At 38.7% G+C, this 22795-nt stretch overlaps 1 protein-coding gene across 6 annotated transcripts in view; it reads right to left on the reverse strand.

The window, feature by feature from the left end:
• POGZ (pogo transposable element derived with ZNF domain) overlaps positions 1–22606 on the reverse strand; it is a 28690-nt gene extending 6084 nt beyond the window's left edge. Inside the window, exons 1-11 of one of the 6 annotated variants that reach the window (XM_065876867.1) lie at positions 22483–22606; positions 21340–21498; positions 13062–13237; positions 11797–11905; positions 10276–10566; positions 9977–10168; positions 7381–7487; positions 6377–6714; positions 5830–5984; positions 1332–1432; positions 647–793 (exon numbers count right to left, since the gene is read on the reverse strand). In XM_065876867.1, coding sequence (XP_065732939.1) covers positions 647–793; positions 1332–1432; positions 5830–5984; positions 6377–6714; positions 7381–7487; positions 9977–10168; positions 10276–10566; positions 11797–11905; positions 13062–13237; positions 21340–21498; positions 22483–22606 — 1899 coding nt within the window. Of the gene's footprint in view, positions 1–646; positions 794–1331; positions 1433–5829; positions 5985–6376; positions 6715–7380; positions 7488–9976; positions 10196–10275; positions 10567–11796; positions 11906–13061; positions 13238–21339; positions 21499–22482 lie in introns of all 6 variants that reach the window. The other 5 variants (XM_065876858.1, XM_065876876.1, XM_065876872.1 and 2 more) reach the window with 5 other exon arrangements.
• Positions 22607–22795: the final 189 nt, after the last annotated feature.

Consider the following 22795-nt stretch of genomic DNA (forward strand, 5'->3'; position numbering starts at 1 on the left):
ACTGAAAAAGCCTCTGGCTTGTCTCCCTAACTCTAGTCTCAACCTCCTTCAATTCATTCTCCTTAGAGCAGCCAGTGCAATCATAACTAAAAGCAAATTTGAACACATCAGTCCAGGACTAAAAATCTCTTTAATGGCTTCCCAACAACTTATTATAATAAAAGTTGAAATTCCTTTTATATGGCTTACAAGATTCTCCATGATCTGTTCCCTAACTTCCAACCTCCCCCTGTACCCTACACACGCCAACCACACTGAACTTCAATTCCTTGAATTTCCCTGTCTTTGACAGCATTCTGTCCTTCTATCCCACTTCATCTGGCTCATCCTTACTCATCCTTCAGGTCTTGAACACCCCCTTTCCTAGAAGCCTTACTAGGCTCCCAGAATAGGTACATTCTTTTTTAAACCTTGTATTTCCCCTAACACAACATTCTTCTTGCTTTATTGTACTGTTTAATTGTCCTGTTTAACCACTAAATCTCTAGCATCTAGCCCAGTGCCTGGCACACATCACTGGAATTCAATAAATTTTTCAAACACATGTATATTATCTTCTCTACCAAAATTATTTGCTTAGCTCAGTCCTGGCCCCTGTATCCATAATTAAAAAATACGAACACGGAAATTGCTTGGTGCCTGGTACCTGGTGCCTCATGTAATGCTGTTGGAATGCATTGCCATTTTTGAAGACCTTCAAGCAATAAGGGCAGAGCAGGTGCCGAGTATCCTCATGGATCATCCGAAAATGGACATCTACCTCAGAGTAGAGTGAAGAGCGATACTGACACACCTGAGTCACATAAGAAGGAAAATAAGCTAAGAGTGAAGTGGACAACTGAGGCCTTAAAAAAGAGGTAGCAACAAAAATGTTAAGATACGAAAAAAAATTTTTTCCTAAATGTATAGAAATCAGATTATTTTTCTGACATCTTTTGCAGGGCTATGTTGGTGATAAATTCAGCCGTGAAATAAGATAAAAATGGGAAAGACAGGAAAGTCTGAGAACAGTCCATATTCTGACAAAGAGGAGTAGAGTTTTTTTTCTATCTCCAAAGGGCACATTCAGGAGACAGACACTCCCTTAGTACCGGTATATGTATGTTCCCAGACTGGGTTCCTCGGCTGCGTACATGCAGATATTCCTTTATGTTTTTCTCCTGCATGGGAAACCCTGAAAATAGAACCTGTGTTCACTATTTCTTCTGTATTTCCTCAGTGTTCCTAAAACTGAGTGTGTGCAATAGGTACTGGGCAATGTTCATTAGTGGATTCTTTGTATTTAGCCTGAGAGCAAAATGGCTAAATCTCCCTGGAGAAAAAGGCAATACCTGGCAAACATAAGGCATCTCTCCAGGCTTATGAGTATCCTTCATATGCTGGAGAAACAGTGGCTCACTCTCAAACGCCCACTCACAGATCTTGCACTTGGCTGTAAGAAGAAAAATAATCAATAAATCCACCTGAAAATAAGACCAAAGTCATGCTGACTCATAATCTTTTTCTCTGACTCCTGTATCTTCATTTTCAATAGTCAGTAAATTATGAAGTCTCTTCTAGTCTTTCTTTAAAATGGTTCTGTCTCAACATTTTTGCTGCTGATTAAAACTATCCTTCTGTCTCTAGCTCAGACTTCTTTACCAAAGTTCCATTCTAGATTTTGAACTCTTTACGAAACATAATATTCTACCATCTACTCTAACTTAATTCAGCATCCTCCTGCTTCCCATCATTTCCTTTCTCACATCCCACCTCCTCCTGAACTCAAAACTTTGGCATTATCTGATTCCAAACCCGTGTTCTGTCACCATTATTTCAAAATGCATCAAGGAATTGTCACTTCTGCATTCTCACAGGCAGAAACTTGGTAGAAGCCCATATGATTTCTTACTGCTAATCAGCTGGCTTCTTAATACCTCCTATCTCTCCAATACAGTATCTATTCTTTATATACCATTGCCAAATGAATTCTTTTAAAATACTACATTACTTCATCCCTCTGCTCAAGGATAGACAATGATTATCTCCTGTGAATAATTCAACATTTATTGAACGTTTACTAAATGAGAACAAAGAAGGATTTGTCCTTAAAAGACTGACAATATGAACAGAACTTCTTGACTTACAAGTTACTGTGTTATTTCAGTATTAACTAATCTGAGATAATTAAACTTTAAAATTAGCCATTTTATCAAGCTTTTATAAGGCTGCAGTTCTAAATTTTTGGCAAAAGTTTTGTTACATATTTTGAATTATACAGGCAAAATAATGATAGTTATTTGCATTTTTATTACCATTACTGAAATTATTTTCAAGTTTTTGCAAACATGAAAATTGTAAATTTGAAGCTCTAAGCGCTTATTTATTGGACAATGTCTAACCCCTGCCCCGTACCCCCAAATGAGTGAAGCTGATATAAAAAACAAAAACCAGGGGTCTGAATCTGGGGTCCAGGGAAGAGGTCTCAGGGAACCCAGGTAGCCCCTGAAATTGTCTGCAAAAGAGTAAAATGTGTATTTTTCTGGGAAGTTTTGTGTTTATTCTCAAAGGTGTCTGCAACCCATTTAGGACCACTTCCTAGAGGTACATTAGATACAAGAACAAGATAAAGAAATTAAAAATTCTGCCTAGAATGAGGAAAAGCTGATATACGAGCTGAACCTTGAACGAGTGGTTTGCCAGACAGAGGAGACGAGAGAAGAACGTGAGCAAAGGCATGGTATTGCATGGCATGTTTGGGAAAGAGTAACTAGTGGCATGACAATATTTTCTCCTGTTTTCTTCCCCCTCACCTCTCAATTCAATTTGTTAATCTTTTTTTCTTTTCTAGAACACTTTTAAGCATTGGTGTTTCCCAACCTTCTGTCCAGGCTTTTCTTATTCTCTATGTTTTCCCTGGGCAATCTCTTTTACCCTCAAAGGCTTTTCCTACAACCTATACATCCGCTCTATTCTTATAGGTGTCACACATCAACATTTATTAAGCAATTTTTAATGCATAAACACCATACTAAGATTTATATATATTATCTCATACAAAGAAAATCAGTGAGAAACGAACCAAAGGCATCAGTGGATTTAAGAGATCTCTAGTAACCTTTCACACCTATTGGAGTTGATGTCAAAAAAGATTTAAGAGGAAGAATTAACTGATTTTCCAAAGTGGCTATCCTAACACTGTCCCTCCCAGCACTATCACTCTCATCTCCCTAACACCTACCATAGTCTCCTGCCTTGAGAAAACAGGCATGAACTACTACAGCTTTTGCTTCCTGTTTTCCAAATTTGGAAGGACAGATTCCTTATGCCTTTCTAAGGCTCATCCGATCTCATCATTCCACGTATCCCATGACTTTATCAAGCAAGTGGTTCTCCCTTTCTTCAGTCTTTTTCCATAGAACCCTCCTGACACCTGAACACGATTAATCACCCTGAAGCATCCTTCCCTCAACCCTATCTCTTCCTTAGTCTATTGTCTTTAAACAAGTGTGAAGAAAAACATAATGCTATTAAAAATTGTACTGTTACCATAATTAAATATAATAATCCATTGATGTTTTGGAGACAATTCAGGAAACTTGAAAATGAAGATACATAATATTAAACATTTATGATGAATTCTGTTATGTCTTGACAAACATACTATGGCTATGTATTTTAAAATGTCCTTACTTTTCAGAGATACATAATGAAGTATTTAGGAGTGAAATATCATTATGTCTATAATTTAGTTTAAAAACACTTCAGAAAATAAAAGGAAAAGAAATTTTCAAAACTAAAAGGAAAACAATTGGTCTCAAAATATTAACACAAAAAAAATAAGCTACTTTCAACGAAGGATCTGCCATGGATGCAAAAAAAAAGGGAGTTATTAAAAAAAAAGGGGGGGGGGGAATTACAAAAGAATCCAAGAATAAGATTGATATATACTAAAGTACAGAAACGGTATTTACCTGTTTGGATCAACAATTTCTCAGGTTTTTCATCAGTGTAAATTTTAAGTCATAAGATACTCAAAAATTAATAGTCAAGGATAAAAGAGTGGTAAGCCAAGAGAAGAAGATTGATGAGGTGCTGCACTGTTTCCCATTAGGAAAAATTTATCTTTTTATGTACAGTACATATATTAAGTGGAATAACAAAAACACACCCCACCAGATTCTGTATAAAAGTAGATGTTTTCACTGGGGATTCAGATGAGTTATCTGGGCTTCCCATGACTGACAGTGAAGAATTTTGGGTCCTAACCTAGACCAAGTTGGCTACTCTGCCACTACACTGTAGTGTTCTGATGTTTGATTCCAGTATCTACTCTACTCACAAATGATTAGCCCAAAGTTCCACAGTCTAATATGGTAGCCACCAGTAACATGTGGCTAGGGAAGACATGAAATGTGGTGAGCCCAAACTGAGATTTGCTGTGGTGTAATAATACACACCATATTTACAAAGAAAAGAAAAAAAAGAATGGTAAATATTTCATTAATTTTAAAGTTCTGATTACATACCGAGATGATTTTATTTTGGCTATTCTGAGTTAAATAAAATACACTATTAAAATTAATTTCGCCTTTAAAAAATTTTTATTTCAAATGACTACTAAAAATTTTAAATTACATATGTAACTCATTATATTTCTGTGGACCAGCACTAGTCTGAGCCACTCATGGCAATCCCATTTCCCTTGACAATATGGCCAAGGCTAAGAGATATAAAGGGAAAACAATTCTGTCTTGTAAGAAACAGACTTAGAAAAGACACAGGAAGATATGGTCTCTTCTTCATCTGCACAATTTTACATCCGACTGTATTCCTGAGACTAACGCAACCATCCTGCTATGAGTCAGAGCCAAGAGAACTGTTGAAAAGTAGAAGACTCGCATTCTGGGCTTGAAGCTTACTCCACCTTGAGTCTTTTCAGTTAAATCATATAATAATAGATGTCCTTAACACTTAATCCATCTTTAGTCAAGATTTTTAATTTGCAGCAAAAATTTCTGTCTTTATATGTTTCCTATCACCTAAAATCTTTTCTTACTACTTTCCATCCATCTAAATCCTTCTTGTATTTAAAGACCCTAAAAGTTTACGCATTATTTTCTGTGAAATCCACGAGGATCTTTTCCCTTCTCTGAACTATTTCACCTATCACTGGTACCATACAATGCATATGTTTACAGCAAATATATTGTCTTGTTCTCACATTTTCCTATAGTTAAATAATTTTTGTCTCTTCAACAAAACTAGAAATCCCTTAAAGGACAAAAGAAATATTCTACAAGACTGCAGTCAAATCCTCACAATTTCACCTTATTAGAAGTGTATGCTCTTAAGCAAATGACTAAATGTTTCTGGGCTTGTATTCAGCCTGTTTCTCATCCGTAAGATGTACAGTGTAGCTAACACTCCAACTCATCTTATATCTCATGAAAGCACTGTCTTAATGGTAAAGTATTCTATAACATTATCTTTTATCCTTCATAAAACCTACGAGGGTACTAACTAAAATGGAGACCCAAATACAGATGCCTGCTTCTTCTATAAAAGGATCTAGGTAATAAACTCTTTACATATACCTCTCTACAGTGGTCCTGAAAGAAAGCCCCTTAATTTAGAATCAAGCACTGAACTCGACTCATGCTTGAACAGAATAGAAGTCAGGCTTGTAAGATAATAGGGTAAGTGAGGTAAGAAACTGACTACGAATATGCAAAGAACTTCCTCGACACTGTTACCCACATATAAACAAACATAATGGGCTCCCACCAGTGCCATTCACTGAATGAAAAATGAAGTATACCCCTAGAGTTTAAGAATTTCCAAACTTACTAGTTGATTCATAGGGACTATGAACATTTTCCAAGTGGCACTGGAGCTGGAAGGGAGTGGAAAACTGACGATAACAGTGCTGGCAGATAGTATGACCATCCACCTCACCGTTCTGCTGATCAAGTTCTACGTGATGTTTCATATGGTTCATAAATCTGTAGCACGGCACAAAGGAAAAGTACAGACAACATAAAAAATCAGAAGCCTTGGAGAAATGTACCAGCGAAATCACAGAACAGACATTACATGTTTCCCCCTCCACCCTCCCACCCAACTTCCTCTTTTTGGGACATCTTCTGAGCCCAGAAATTAAGAGAGATCTCGAAAGTTTTCTGGGGAAGGAGATGCACTGGTCTCACTCTACCCAAAGTTATCTTTTATTTATTACCACAATATCTCCTTCTACAGTACTAGTTATTGATTTAATGATAATCCTTAGCAAGAAAGGATAGTAATTAGGGCCATTCTCCAAACAGAGACTTAAACATGTAAGAAGCTTTCGGACTTCACTTGTCCAAGGTGAGCTCCAAGGCTCTTCAACACTCACCGAATGTTGTTTTTTAGCCTTTTGGTACAATGTGGGCATCGGAAAGATGTGGCGACCTTAGGGAAGTTTGTGAGCTGGGCTACTTTGCCACCATCCCGTCCATAGTAGAAGTCATCTACTAGCATAATGAGCTTGGTCTGGACGGCATCACCCACATTCTCATTTGGCTCTGGTACTTTGGTAGGTGGTGACAGAGCAGGAATAGGTGTAGAAGAGGGAGTGGAAGCAACAGGAGTTGTTTTCTCAGGGGATGGGGGCTTTGCTGCTGATGGGACACTGGGTTCTGAATCCAAAGACTTTCCTTTCTTCTGGTATTCAACCATTTCTGGGCAACAGTACTATAAAGAAAGAAGACATCTGATCATCCTGGTTCTCCTGGGGGCTGAGATGTGCTAACTCCTCAACTTCACTAACATTTCTCTGTAAGTGTCTGGTCCTAGGTATTCTCAACCAGCTTTCACCCTGCAGTTTTCTAAAATGCTTCCAGGTTTCACTCTTTTTCGTGTGTGTGTGTGTATTTACAGCTATATGCCACTCCAAACACCATACTTTGTACTTCTTCCTGTCTTAGATCCTTTAACCACTCACTAGCATAACCTGGCTCTGAGCTCCCTGGTAGGAAGAAGTCTCAACCTTTGCATCTGGACTAATACCAAAAAATGAAAAGACTAGAATTAGAAATTGGTTAATAGCTCCTGATTCATCCAATGACACAATAAATAGAAAATGGACTGAGGCCAAGTTGGCCTGTCCTCCTGTGCAGTTCAAAATCTACGAACTAAGGAATGAAGGTCACATATGTTCTGACCTATTTGAGGGTCTTTAAATATATCCTATCACATTTCTGAGTTCATTCTAAAACAGGCCGAAAGAGAGTAACCCTTTAAAAAGCTTCCAAGCCATTTCAGAGTCCTTGCTTCACAAGCTCCCAACACTATACTACAGGAGGTATACAGTGAGTGGTAGCCATTTAAGCTGAATCTCCATCACAGGTGATCACTTACACACATGTGACCCCTCAAAGCTTCAGTAACACGGAATTGAGCATTACACCGTGGACATATCTTCCGTCCACCATCCTGGAGGTCAAACACTGGGATGGAAGAGGTCACTGGAAGTGAGAACATCAATAAGATTAATAAGATGATACTGGAAAAAGACTACTGGCCTTTTGGAAAAAGGTTAAACACTTCCTGAAGGGTATATTAAGGTTGGTAAGCAAGCATGAGAAACTGCTATGAGGTTCATTCCTTCTACCATTCTTCTAACTGTAGGCCAGGGGTCAGCAAATCACAGCTAGTAGACCAAATCCAGCCAGCTGCCAGTTTCTGTTTGGCTCATGAACTAAGAACAGCTTTTACATTTTTTGTTGTGGTGGTGGTTATATAAGATTTTTCTTTAATTGTGGTAACAGATACTTAACATAAAGTTTCCTCTTAACCATTTTTAAGTGTTCAGTTCAGTTAAGAACATTCACATTTTTGTGCAAGCAATCTCCAAAACTCTTTTCATCTTGCAAAACTTGAAACTCTACACCCATTAAATAATTCCCCATTGCCCCCTCCTCCTAGACCCTAGCAATCGCCATTCTCTCTTGTCTCTGTGAGTCTGACTACTCTAGGTACCTCATGTAAGTGGATTCACAGAGTATTTGTCCTCTTGTATCTGGCTTATTTCACTTAGCATAATGTCCTCAAGGTTAATCAGTGTTGTAGCATGTGTCAGAATTTCTTTCCTTTTTAAGGCTGAACAATATACCATTGTATGTATATACCGTATTTTGTTTATCCATTCATCAGCTGATGGACATCTGGGATGCTTCTACCTTTAGGCTATTGTGAAATGTTGCTGTGAACATGGGGGTACGAATATCTGTTTGGGTCCCTGTTTTCAATTCTTCTGGGTATATACTTCAAAGTGGAATGCTGGAACATATGGTAATTTCATGTGTCATTTTTTGAGGGACCATCACCCCATTTTACATTCCCACCCACAACGTACGAGGGCTCCAATTTCTCTGCATCCTCACCAACACTTATTATTTTCTGTTTTTTGGATAAGAGCTATCCTAATGGGTGTGAAGCGGTATCTTATTGTAATTTTGATGTGCATTTCCGTAATGATTAGTGAGTGAGGTTTAGCATCTTTTTGGGTGTTTAACGGCCATCTGTGTATCTCGAGAAATCTCTATTCAGATCCTTGGCCCATTTTTTAATTGGATTGTTTGTTCTTTTGTTGTTGGTTGAGCTGTAGAAGTTCTTTATATATTCTGGATATTAAGCCCTTATCAGATATATGATTTAAAGTACTCTTAAAAAATTTTCTCCCATTTAGTGGGTTACCTTTTCACTCTCCCTAACGCTAACCCTTTGATGCCCTAAAGTTTTAAATTTTGATGTAGTCCCATTTATTTTTCCTTTTGTTGCTTATGCTTTTGGTATCATATGCAAGAAAGCACTGCCAAACCCAGTGTCATAAAGCTTTTCCCCTATGCTTTCTTCTAAGAGTTTTATGGTTTTAGTTCTTTTGTTTAGGTCTTTAATTCATTGAGTTAGTTTTTGTAATATGGTGCATGGTAAAGGGTCCAACTTCATTTTTTTTGCACGGGGATATCCAGTTTTCTCAACACCATTTGTTAAAGGTTTTTGTATTTTTAAAGGGTTGAAATAAAAGCAAAAGAAATGATCTTCTGACACATGAAAATTAAACTCAAAATTCAGAATCCATAAATAGTTTTAGTGGAGTAGATTATTTACATATTGTCTGTGGCTGCTTTTGTACCACAATGGCAGAGTTAAGTAGTTGTGACAGAGACCATATTGTACATAAAACCTAAAATATTTACTATCTGGTCCTTTACAGAAAAAGTCTGTCAAGCTCTGCTCCAGACCGTTGAAAATCCTTATGCTCATATCCTTCTACATCTGAAAACCTCTCTACTAAATATCAACTTTAAAATCTTGTTCAGGGACTTTCCTGGTGGTGCAGTGGTTAAGAATCTGCCTGCCAATGCAGGGGACACGGGTTCGATCCCTGGTCTGGGAAGATCCCACATGCCGCAGAGCAACTAAGCCTGTGCGCCACAACTACTGAGCCTGCGCTCTAGAGCCCGCAAGCCATAACTACTGAAGCCCATGAGCCTAGAGCCCGTGCTCCGCAACAAGAGAAACCACTGCAATGAGAAGACTGCGTACCGCAATGAAGATAGCCCCCACTCGCCGCAGCTAGTGAAAGCCCGCGTGCAGCAATGAAGACCCAATGCGGCCAAAAATAAATAAATTAAATTAAAAAATAAAATAAAATCTTGTTCAGAAATCCACCTCCTCCATGAACTATCTTTTGATTATCCCACTGATCTCTGATCAACCAATCCATTTTACTAATCTCCAAAGAACAATTAACACAAAACTTCTGGCTGATTCAGTTACACTTTTCACAAGTGGCAATCCTCTTTACTACACTAAAGTTTCTGTGAGAACACACTATAGCAACTATACCTTATTTTATTTCTCTATTTCATAGTATAGAGTTCTGATACAACAAATACTTTATTAATGTTTTTGAATGACTGGCTGCCCAGAGTCTTTCTGGTTATCGTACCTTTCATTGAAGACTCAGGCCCGCTGGTTCTCTGAGAGCCATGCGCAGAGCTGTTGTTGGATACCACCATTGGCCCAGGACTCTGGCCCAGGGAAGGGATGGTGTTAAGGGTATTCACCAGTTTGGCCACTTCATTGCTATTTTCACCTGTAACCCCAGGTCGCTTCACAGTGACAAAGCTGGCAATGCTCACTGCAGGTGGAGAGGGGAAGGAGGGAGCTTTGTTGGCCAAGTGATAATCATCTGTTCTCCACCCACCACCCATCCCAGCTCTGCCATCTCCTCTTCCCAAGCCTCACCTAGTTTGGGATTCTGAGTCTGGTTGGATTGGCCTGGAGGCTGAACAGCAAGGTGCCCCAATGAGGTCGGCTGTGTGGCAGTGGGAGTGGTAGAAGTGCTGGGAGTGGACTTGGTCTGCTGGGACTGGGACTGTGGGACGGTGCTTCGAATGGTTAGAGTGGCTGGGATGACGGTGGTGAAGGTGTTGGTGGTGGGCCGCACAGGCATTGTGGAGCCTGGCCTCACAGGGGTCATCTGAGAGAACACTTGTGGGACTCCAACTGTCGGCTTAACAAACTGGGTACCTGGGGCTTCAAAAGAGAGACAAAAATACCAAAACTTGGTCAACGAGCTCACCTGTAATACATTCTCCATGTCTTTACTGGAAATATTGGAATAGGAAAAGATTATCTCCCCAAACTGATTGGTGACTGTCAGGTTCCCAAGGGAAGCATATATTCTAATGTGTAAGACAACAGGTATCACAAACTGATAAAACAAGTTAGCCTTAGTAATCAGCCCTGAAAACATTAAAAGAAGAGTCCCATCAACTCCTCCCAAAACACCTTACCACACTGCCTTTTCTATTCCAAGAATACTATCATGAGTAGCTTGACCTTTGTTATTGGAAGAGAATAATAGGTATAGAGTGGGAAGCAGTATGGGTATATATAGGCCAAAGGGCAGAGCTGGCTCTGAAAAAAGTGATCTTTCTCAGAATACTAAAGGAGTCTTTCATTCTCTTATACAAACTCAAATAGAAGACAGACTATGCCATTCTACTAGGATGTCCCAAAGGTGAGTCTCCTGGCTCAACTATAGACAATTTCACTGACAAACATTTAAGAAATATCAGAACTAGATAGGATAGGCTCATGAGACTGAAGGCCAAAAACCCCTATGGGCTCTCAGAACAACAACAAAAACTTAGGAAGACAAGCTACAGAGATACCTTTACTACAACTAAATTAAGATACCCTTTTTTGGCCTGAATTGTAGTAAACTTATAGACACTAAATATGGAACTGGGGGAAAATTACAAGATTTTTAAAAATTATCTTTCAATTTGGTTTCTTAAAAAAAAACAACTAGCCATTGTCAATATTTATCCTCAAAGGATATGTATGCCATTTGTTTAATTTATATTCCAAATCTATGCTATAAAAGTAAAGCAAAATAAGTTTATAATCCCACCATGTAAGTGAGTAGACTTATAAGGAATACAGAATTTGGGAGTTTGCATTAATAATAGTTCTTCAGGATAACAAACTTAATAGCTGAATAAAACAGCAGAAACAGAAAAATAACTATATAAACCCTGTTTTACTGCCTTATGAAGGGTGGTAAAAGGTTAAAAAAATAAAACTGCCACCCTGGCCAAAGGTTAGAGTTTTTTAAAAATGGGGCTTAAATCAGTATGATTTTTGTAGTTTTAGATTTCCGTTAAATACACTTTTTAAATGACCTTGAATATTTTGAGACAACAAAAACAAGTCTTCTGGATGCTGGTTTATTCCAAATGGGTAGACATTTTTCCTTACCTGGGACTAGTGTAATTGGTCTAACTGTTTGGCCTTGCTGTACGTTCAGCACAATCCCAACCTGATTCATTGCATTTTGTACAGGCCGGACATTTCTTACAGGAAATCCCTGCATTAAAAAGCAAAATGATCTTTAACATGGAGATCAGCTAACACTAGCAGAGACTGCATTAAGACCTATATCCAAAAAAATGCCCACACCCTTACCTAATGATTCTCTCTCTAGAACTAGAGCTTTTAAATGACTGAGATGGAGAAATTTTGGACTTCTGGCAAACTTCTGAGTGGCAAATATTAAAACTGGAGAATGAGCTTTGGTACATATGAACAAAAATGAAAACCTACTTCTTGTCTTAAGAGAACCTCAGCTTAAAAAGCTCCTCCACAGGGGCTTCCCTGGCGGCGCAGTGGTTGAGAGTCCGCCTGCCGATGCAGGGGACACGGGTTCGTGCCTCGGTCCGGGAAGATCCCACATGCCGCGGAGCGGCTAGGCCCATGAGCCATGGCCGCTGAGCCTGCGCATCCGGAGCGCCTGTGCTCCTCAACGGGAGAGGCCACAACAGTGAGAGGCCCGCATACCGCAAAAAAAAAAAAAAAAAAACTCATCCACAAACTGGCCCCTCAACTGCTAAAGGCATAGAATGCAAAAAAATGACACTAACAGTATTCACTGGAGTGATTCAACATACAAACAACTGTACGAAACTGTTCCCAAAGTCCACTTCAAAGGCCATACACCTCTGGGAAATTTGTTAGACAAGGCAGAAAAAAGCATTTGCCTTTACATTCCATACCAGCATTAGGCTTTCAACTCCAATTCACATTTATATCAAATAAGTCATCTTCCTTCTCTTCCAAAGATCTCCCGGCACTTCACCAATCTTGCATGTATATTTCCATAAGTCAACTAACTCACCCCATTTTAAGAAAAATAGCCCAAGCAAAGGGTGAGAATCCTTGAGGACCAAGTGTTAAGGCTTCCTAATGCAAGCTTCCCACTCTTTCCTGCCTAGACCTCAATCAAATTACTTAATAGCCCTCCAGGGGTATAAAGAGGAGATTACCCAGCTGTACACTATGTTGGGCTTTCTGCTAAAGTCAGCATCAAATTAAAAACTAGCAAATGAGAAAGCCAAATCAAAAGATAGGACTTAGAACCACTTCTAATGATGATAAAGACTCTTAAGTCAGAGCCTTCAAAGGTTCCCATAGTCTTTCTATCCTCTACCATGTCTGAATTCAGTAGAATTCAGAGTCCTACTTACCTGTGTAGTGATGAATATTGGTTGTGAGGCCACAGGGGAACTAGTCACATGATTGGCATTCTGCATGACCTGGACAGGCCTCAATACTGGTTGAGTAACCATTGTACCCAGACCTGAGGTTGGATTCTGGGTTAGGATGAGCGGCTGTCCACCTTGTTGGACCAAAGAATTGCCAGCTAAAGGGAAGAGGAAAAAAAAAACAATGTAAGAGAAAATAAACCCACCATTATAAGCAACACAATGGTCTTAGATAAGAAATGGTGTCCCCATATATCAAGATATCCAAGACTGTCACTCACCTCAGGTTTAATGTCAGCAAACTTACCAAATATTTAAGCTTCACCCAAAGCTACAACTAACAGAAAAATACACAGGAAGGGAAAGTTCACTAAAATCTCCCCCATATATCTTAACTAGGGATGTCTTAACACACACAGTAAGACTTCTACATGGCTATCACTTTGACTCTGATGATTTAAGTGACCACAAATAATCTCCCCATACCAAATCAGCAAAACAAAGTAAGATATAAGTTCCTTCCCCACATTTTAACTAGGTAAAAACCTATTTTATCAGAATGTAATTTGTTGTTAGCTAAGCCACCTTATATTTTAAAAAGAGGTATATTCATCTACAAACATTAATTCAGCAAGTACACAGAATCTAAAAAATGGGATCTCTTCCTAGCGCATCAAATCTCAGAAATGCAACAGATTCTCTAAACATCCATTGTCTTTAATAGGTATGGGAACACAGAGACTGACAGGTTACCTTCTTTATGTCATCAGAACTGATAAAGAAAAGACCTGGCCAAAACTAATCAACACCAAGTAAAACTGATATGACTTAAGAAGATTCATTCATTAATAAATAGTAACAAATATCATAAATATTAAAACACTGGATAATTTTTTGGAAATATTTTAAATTCTTTTTCATGTGTGTTAAGAGTAATTTTGTAATGTTTTTAAGTCCTGTATTTGCTACAATTGGCTAAAAAATCATTTATACTAAGTTTCCTGATTTACAAAGAATACTCCAAAACAGAAATTCTATTTCAGAGAGCCAAAACATTGGGTTTGCCAAAAAGCACGTTCTTTTTTTCTGTAAGATGGCTCTAGTAGCACTTAGTTGTCTTTAACTTCATTCAAAACAATTTTGTTAGATTGTATTGGGACAGGTGCCATAGCGTGCATTTAAAAAAAACTTATCAAGATTGTTGACTTTTTGTGTAGCCATTTTAATACTGAAGATGGAAGAAAAAAATTTACATTTTTGGCAATATTATGCTTTATTATTTCAAGAAAGGTAAAAATGCTGATATGCAAAAAAAGATTTGTGCAGTGTATGGAGAAGGTGCCGTGACTGACCAAACGTTGTCAAAACTGGTTTGCGAAGTTTCGTGCTGGAGATTTCTCGCTGGACAACGCTCCACGGCTGGGTAGCCCAGTTGAAGTTGACGGCGATCAAATCCAGACATTAGCTTAGAACAATCACCGTTATATCACGTGGGAGATAGGTGACATACTCAAAATATCTAAATCAAGCACTGAAAATCACTTGCACCAGCTTGGTTATGTTAATCGCTTTGATGTTTGGGTTCCACATAAGTTAGGTGAAAAAAACATTCCTGACCTTATTTCTGCATGTGATTCTCTACTTAAATGCAACAAAAATATTCCGTTTTTAAAACGGAAGAATTGTGATGGGCGATGAAAAGTGGATATTGTACAATAATGTGGAACGGAAGAGATCGTGGGGCAAGCAAAATGAACCAGCACCAACCACAGCAAAGGCCGGTCTTCATCCCAAGAAGGTGATGTTGTGTATATGGTGGGATTGGAAGGGAGTCCTCTGTTATCAGCTCCTTCTGGAAATCCAAACGATTAATTCCAACAAGTACTGCTCCCAATTAGACCAAATGAAAGCAGCACTCGACAAAAAGTATCCAGAATTAGTCAACAGAAAATGCATAGTCTTCCATCAGGATAACACAAGACTGCGTTTCTTTGATGACCAGGCAAAAACTGTTACAGCTTGGCTGGGGAGTTGTGATTCATCCACTGTATTCACCAGACATTGCACCTTCGGATTTCCATTTATTTCAGTCTTTACAAAATTCTCCGAATGGAAAAAATTTCAATTCCCTGGAAGACTGTAAAAGGTACCTGGAACAGTTCTTTGCTCAAAAAGATAAAAAGTTTTGGGAAGATGGAATTATGAAGTTGCCTGAAAAATGGCAGAAGGTAGTGGAACAAAATGGTGAATATGTTGTTCAATAATGTTCTTGGTGAAAATGAAAAATGTGTCTTTTATTTTTATTTTGAAACCAAAGGAACTTTTTGGCCAACCCAATACCTAAATCAAAGATTCAAGCAAAATACTGCAACTTTTTTACCTCAAATCACCAGAATGGGATGGACTCCCCTGAAGCTTTAAGTTCCACTTGACAAATGGTGTCACTACAGTTAGCTACAGAGCTAGACCACCAAAGTGGGTATACAGGTGGCTATTAATGGGCCAACCTTGGATTGTCCCATGTTCTCCCAGAAACTGACAGTCCATCAGTGGACTAGACCCTCATAGTTACTGGGCCAGCAGACTAGTAATTATAGATGTTGACAGATAAAAAATTCCAAATTCTAGCTATGCTAATTATACTGGCAATTTATTGACTCTCTCTCTATATATTTTTAACTTAAATATTTTATTATGGAGATGTTCAAATACATATAAAAATAGAACACTATAATAAATCTCTATGTACCTATACCAGCTTCAATAATTATCAACTTAATCAATCTTGTTTCATCTATACTTCCCATTCTCTTACCAGCTCCCATATTATGTTGATACAAGCTTCAGATCATATCACTTCATCTATAAATATTTCAGCATATATCTCTAAAAGATAAGGACTTTAAAAAAAGAGGAAATATCAACACCATTATCACTCCTAAAAAATATTATAATAATTCTGTAAATAGAGTGGATAATACTGTATGATATAATTGAAGTTTGCTGAGAGAACAGAACTTAAATGTTCTCACTACCCCCTATCCCTACCCCCAAAAGAGGATAAATATGTGAGGTGATGGATGTGTTAATTAACTAGATAGTGGGAATCCTTGCACAATGCATACATATACCAAATCACCACAATGTACACATTAAATATCTTACAATTTTATTTGTCAATTATACCTCAATAAAGTTAAATATATACAACAATTCTTGGGAGCTTCCTTGGCAGTCCAGTGGTTAGGACTCTGCACTTCCACTGCAGGGGGCACGGGTTCCATCCCTGCTGGGGGAACTAAGATCCCACATGCCGCACTGTGCGGCAATAAATGAATGAATGAATGAATGAACAATTCTTTAATATCAAATACCCAGTTAGAATTCAAATTGACAATTACATTTTTTTGTTTGAATTATGTTACAAAAGGGTTCATAAAGTATAACTGATGACATACCTCTTCAATCTCTTTTAATATATAGGTTCCCCATCCATCTCTTTTTTACTCCTCTGCAATTTACGGTTGAAAATATTGACTAAGCAAAAACATGTATTTTCTATTCACTATTTTAACTGCTAGGGTAAAAGAAAATAAATTATCTGTTATTTATCTAAGCCTAAGAATTCTTAAGATAATCACTGACTCAACATTTCAACTAAATATAGGAAGGGAAGGATGGAAAATTTTTTGCATTTATGTGAAATCAACCAGCACTAGCAAGTCTCAAAAGACAGGCCTTGTTCCCATGAAATCTGCACATACTCTACTACTATAAAGAATGCTAACACAAGCATTTTCTGCAAATATTCTCTCTGACATCAGGGTCATGTCTGAATTTTGGTGGATTGTTAGGACCTTTCCAAAAATAAAGTGCAAACAAAAAAGTAGGTTTCTAAGCCTAGACTAGGTTTACAATTCAACTGAAAGCAAAAACCAGCATACGGCAAGTCACACTGGGTAAATTAAAGTCACACAGTAAATATTTATTTAATGTATTCTATAAATTCATTCTTATAATTCTAATGAATTATAATAATTCCAATTCTAACAAATGAGTTGTTTTTAATGATTTCTGCATTCTTATTAAGTCTTTCCTAAAAGAAATTCTGACAATTCAAAGGTCTTATGAAGTTCTATTTCCAGAGAATGAAAGAGGAAGTTAGAACCCTGAGACTTAAAAAAGCCTTTAAAAACGGGCTTCCCTGGTGGCACAGTGGTTGAGAGTCCGCCTGCCGATGCAGGGGACACGGGTTCGTGCCCCAATCCGGGAAGATCCCACATGCCGCAGAGTGGCTGGACCCGTGAGCCATGGCCGCTGAGCCTGCGCGTCCGGAGCCTGTGCTCCGCAACGGGAGAGGCCACAACAGTGAGAGGCCCGCGTACCACAAAAAAAAAAAAAAAAAGCCTTTAAAAGAATTATCTGACCAATCCCCTACCTGTAAGTTTGTTTTCCAATAAACTAGGTACCACAGCCATAAACTGATTAAATAATAGAAGATTTAGCAGCTTCTCTCACAACATGTTCTGTTTGTTTTACAAATCTGAAGGTCTTGATTTTTTTTTCTTCATTCTTTTACGTTCACTTACACAGCCTTAAACCCCAGAGATAAGAGGGCTAAATGGAGTTGAAATGGGCCAAACAGGAATTGAAAATCATAGTTACAGTAAAAAATGTATAACATTAAATTCGTATCATTCACAGCTCAGAATTAAGCAGTGGTTCATTTCACTTCATAATGTTCCTTTCCAATGCAAACGTATGATCAGTCAGAACTATAGGAATAATTTCTAAATGCTGAGTGGTGGATTCTGAAGAACAGCAAAAATAGTAAAAATGTTCTAAAATTTTATTCCTAACACTCTGTTAAAGAAAAAAGCCTTATTGAGATATAATTCACATACCATACATATTTTATCACCCATTTAAAGTGTACAATTTAGAGGCTTTTAGTATATTCACAAGGTTTGTGCAATCATCACCACTATTTAATTCCAGAACATTTTCAGCACCTCAAGAAGAAACCTTACACCCATTAGCAGTTATTCCCCATTCTCCTCCCCCCAGCCCTGGCAACGAACAATCTAACTTTCTGTCTCTACAGATTTGTCTATTATGGGCATTTCATAACAATGGGGTCATATATGTGGCCTTTTTGATATCTATCTATCTATCTATCTATCTACCTACCTATCTATCTATTTTTGGCTGTGTTGGGTCTTCGTTGCTGCATGCAGGCTTTCTTTAGTTGCAGCGAGTGGGGGCTACTCTTCGTTGCAGTGCGCGGGTTTCTCATTGCAGTGGCTTCTCTTGTTGCAGAGCATGGGCTCTGGGTGCACGGGCTTCAGTAGTTCTGGCACTCAGGCTCAGTAGTTGTGGCTCTTGGGATCTAGAGCGCAGGCTCTGTAGTTGTGGCGTACGGGCTTAGTTGCTCCATGGCATGTGGGATCTTCCCGGACCAGGGATCAAACCCGTGTCCCCTGCATTGGCAGGCAGATTCTTAACTACCGCGCCACCAGGGAAGTCCCACATTTTGCTTATTCATTCAACATCTTAGGTTGTTTCCAATTCTGGGCTATAATGAAGAACGCTGGCACTTCAAGAGTATCTGATTTTAGAAAGTCACACAATTGTGTGCTTATCTACGCATAAAAGAAGTTTTGAGCCCCCCCTTTTTTTTTGGCCACACTGCATGGCCTATAGGATCTTAGCTCCCCAACCAGGGATTGAACCCGGGCCCTCGGCAGTGAAAGCACAGAGTCCTAACCACTGGACCACCAGGGAACTCCCAGCATGAAAGAATTTTTGGATGAACACACAAGACATACGTAACTGTGGTTACCAGTTTTTTTTTTTTTTTTTTCGGTATGCGGGCCGAGACACTGTTGTGGCCTCTCCCATTGCGGAGCACAGGCTCTGGACGTGCAGGCTCAGCGGCCATGGCTCACGGGCCTAGCTGCTTCGCGGCGTGTGGGATCTTCCCAGACCGGTGCACGAACCCGTGTCCCCTGCATCCTCAGGTGGACTCTCAACCACTGTGCCACCAGGGAAGCTCCCCACTTTTTTTTTAAACCACGAACACAGGTTAACATTTTAATTTGAATACTAGGGCTTTCTAAAGTAAATAAAATCCATTTTCATATTTCAAAAAATTTTTGTACACAGGCCACAGGAATCAAGGGTCCATTCAAAGAGAGTAGGTCACATCAGTGTGTCATGAGATGCTCATCATGGGCCTTGGAATGCTGGGATCAAAGAAAAATTCAGCTAAACTGGTGGCTAATAGCCACTTTGACAGCTTATTTTAAGAGAAACATAGGAAAGTATGTTTCCTACATACTTTCCTACAGTGGGAAGGCCACAAGTTTTGCAGTCTAAATAATTCAAATCCAGTTTAGTCGCTTACTATTTGACCTTAAGTACATTATTTAGACTCTCCACGCCTTGGTTTCTGCATCTGTAAAAATGAGAAAATCTCTAGATAGAGGTTCCTCATCTTTATATACATGAGGGTCACTATAGGTTTAAAAAAATTCTAAGGATTTTTCATGTGATAAAAATTATTTTTTCAGGGACTTCCCTGGTAGTCCAGTGGTTAAGACTCTGAGCTCCCAACGCAGGGGGCCTGGGTTCAGTCTCTGGTCGGGGAACTAAGATCCCACATACTGCAACTAGGCCTGCAAGATGCAACTACTGAGCCCACGTGCTCTAGAGCCCGCGCGTTGCAACTAGGGAGCCCGCGCACCACAACTTCCCACATACTGCAACTAAGCCTGCACACTGCACCGAAGAGCCTGTGAGCTGCAACAAAGACCCAGCACAGCCAAAATAAATAAATAAAAAAATTTTTATTTTTTCAGTATCCACTTATGTAGAGCAATCTATTATGGCAATTTGACGCTAACAAATTTTAAATGCCTGACCCAGCAATCTCACTTTACGTTACAGATATGCTTACACAGTGGGCACAGGTACAATGTCTGAGAATGTTCACTGCAGCACTGTTTGTAATCACAAAAAAATGGGATTGTAGTAAATGTCCAACAATAAGGGAGGTAAATGGTTATATCCAACACTAAGAACACCAGGTGCACCTCTAATGGAAATGTAAATGGATACACCATTTCTAGATGGCCAATCCAGGAAAAATATTGATCAAAATCCTTAAAGATTGTGATAACCTTTGATCCAACAATCTGACATTTAGAAATGTATTCTCAGAACTATGGATGTGAGAAAAGACAAGAGAGACAAGAGAGACAGAGATGTTCACAATAGCCCTTTAAAGTAGTAGTACACGGCTTTACAACCTATTGCTAATAACAGTTAGCCAAACAATGGGAAATAGTCATCAAAATGTTACAAAAAGATTTATTAAAATGAGAAGATATTCACTACATATTGAGGGAAAAAAACAAGTACAATCTGTATGGATCTATTTTTATAAAAAGTGAATCACTGCACATAGCATATAAATGTACCTAAAAGTACATATGTACAGAGTAAGTTACAAATGGTTATCTCCAGGTAGTGAGATTACAGTTAAAAATTGCTTTTTTTTTTACTGTCCACTTTTTCTACAATGCATATATTATTCTTGTATTAATAAAGCTAAAGGAATTAAATAAGTCCTTTATAGCAATGCAATGATTCTATGAAGGTGCTTATTCTACACATGAATCTTGAGACATAACTTGCCAGTAACTCACTTTCAGAATGTAAAAACAGTCATCAGAAATGAAACAGAAACCAATACTATATAACTTCTCTAGTCAATAAACTCACTAAAAACCACTTCTCTTTCACCATTTCTTCAGGTAGACAACAACCCTATCCTATTTTTCATACCCAGGAACCAATAACCAAATGAATCTGCCAAAGAAAATATGGAACAAAGCTGCCCTCGGAGAATTCTTAGCAGACTAGTGGGGCTCTTCTAATTAAAAAACATAAACAATCAAACAACCCCCCCCACACATCTCTTTAATAGTTAGGAATTTGGGGTTTACATTTTCTTTCCTAGAAATTATCAGCAAAAAGACTCAGCTGTCCTCTGACTTGAAACACTAGCATCGATTCAGCACTAAATCAGAAGGAACAGCACCACTTACTTCCGTAACAGAGAATCAGGACTAAACTCACTCCAACACCAGCAGAACCACATCAGTACCTAAAACTGAACAGGTACAGCTGTTCCTAAGACCTTTTTTAGTCTCTCACCCCTCTAGCCCAGGAAGAAGTTCCCAATAATCCCACTTACCATTGTTGTTGGCAATTAGTGTGACAAGAGTCTTCTTTGTACTGTCGCTGTTCTGTGCCCCGCTGCTACTAACGGTGGTGGATGTAGAGAGGTGCCCAGCAACAGAAGCATGGGCAGCGATGGGCACTGGAGCCGAGACAGGCTGCTGGCTCACAGAAACTGTGGGGAAGGGGAGGCACAGTCACTTGGAGACAGGGACAGATGACACTAAAGGATACTGTTCTAATCTTCCCTTTTCATCTTACTGTGGGTCTCTATAGCCAAAAACTTTCCTGCTTTATTCGTAAATCCAACTGTTCATCTGATTTCTCCTATGTGTCCCTCACACCACAAATTAGACACAATGCCTTCTTCTTAGCCTCACATTTCCTGGTAAATTAAGTTAGATTATGAGCTCACTGAACCCGGATTTTACTGTTTTGCTTATATAGCACAAGCAAACCTCTAGAACTCAAAGGCTTATTATCTCCACTACTGGTATTCATAACCATGCATTAGTAAGCCGTCCACAAGACCCTGAACTGTCCTGTTTCAGCCCAAACCAATGCCATCTTCAGTTCTCAAGGCAGGAAAGATAAAAAAAATTAAAAGAGCAACAGATACAATTTAGAGGGGAAAAGAACTACCACTCAGTTTCTGAATTCAGGGCAATCTAGAATTTGACCCTGCAACATCACCTTTTTGAAAGAGAAGCTAACAAGCCTAAGTTTGTAAACTGTCCATGGAGGCAGACACGAAGCGAATTCTGCTCAGCTCACAAAGGAAACCAAGTTCAAGTAAAACAAACAAAAAACCCCCCAAGACTATGGGAACCTGTTTTTGACTGGGTATATAAATGAGCACTGACACACACCTTTGCATTCTTGTTCATACATCATTTGGTAAGAGGATTGCTTATGTGTTTGATAAACATTGGTTAATCCAATTCTCAATGTTTTCAATTTATTAAATATGTGTTTCTAGCTTTATGTACAAGGAAACCAAAGCACTTACAGACCAGAGCATGGCGGAAAAAGGTAGCACCAGTGCCACAGTGAAGCAACCCTGGATTCTTGAAGTCTTCTTCCACCTCACACTTTAACAAAAATGCCATTCAATTCAGTCAATGTAACAATGATCTAAGAGCAAAAGAATTTTTGTTACCTGTAGTAGTTTTATCCACTGAATTATAATCCTCAACTACAGAATCCTCAATGACATCACTGATTTTCTGCCATGGCTCCAACTCCTCCTCCTCACATTCCATAAAGAGGTCGGTGTCCGCCATGCTACAAGAAGAAGAAGATTGAATAAGATATTGACCTCAGAATGGGAGAAATAGTTTTATATAAAATATGGAATCAGATTCCTGAATCTATTGGTAACCTATTCCCTTGTGCTCCCTCCACCATTTCCCCTAACCTCCCCCCATTTCCAAGGTTCCAGAAGTATAACTTTTATTCTTGAAAAAAAAAAT

The sequence above is a fragment of the Phocoena phocoena genome, chromosome 1 (genome assembly GCF_963924675.1).
Source record: "Phocoena phocoena chromosome 1, mPhoPho1.1, whole genome shotgun sequence".
Lineage (NCBI taxonomy): Eukaryota > Metazoa > Chordata > Mammalia > Artiodactyla > Phocoenidae > Phocoena > Phocoena phocoena.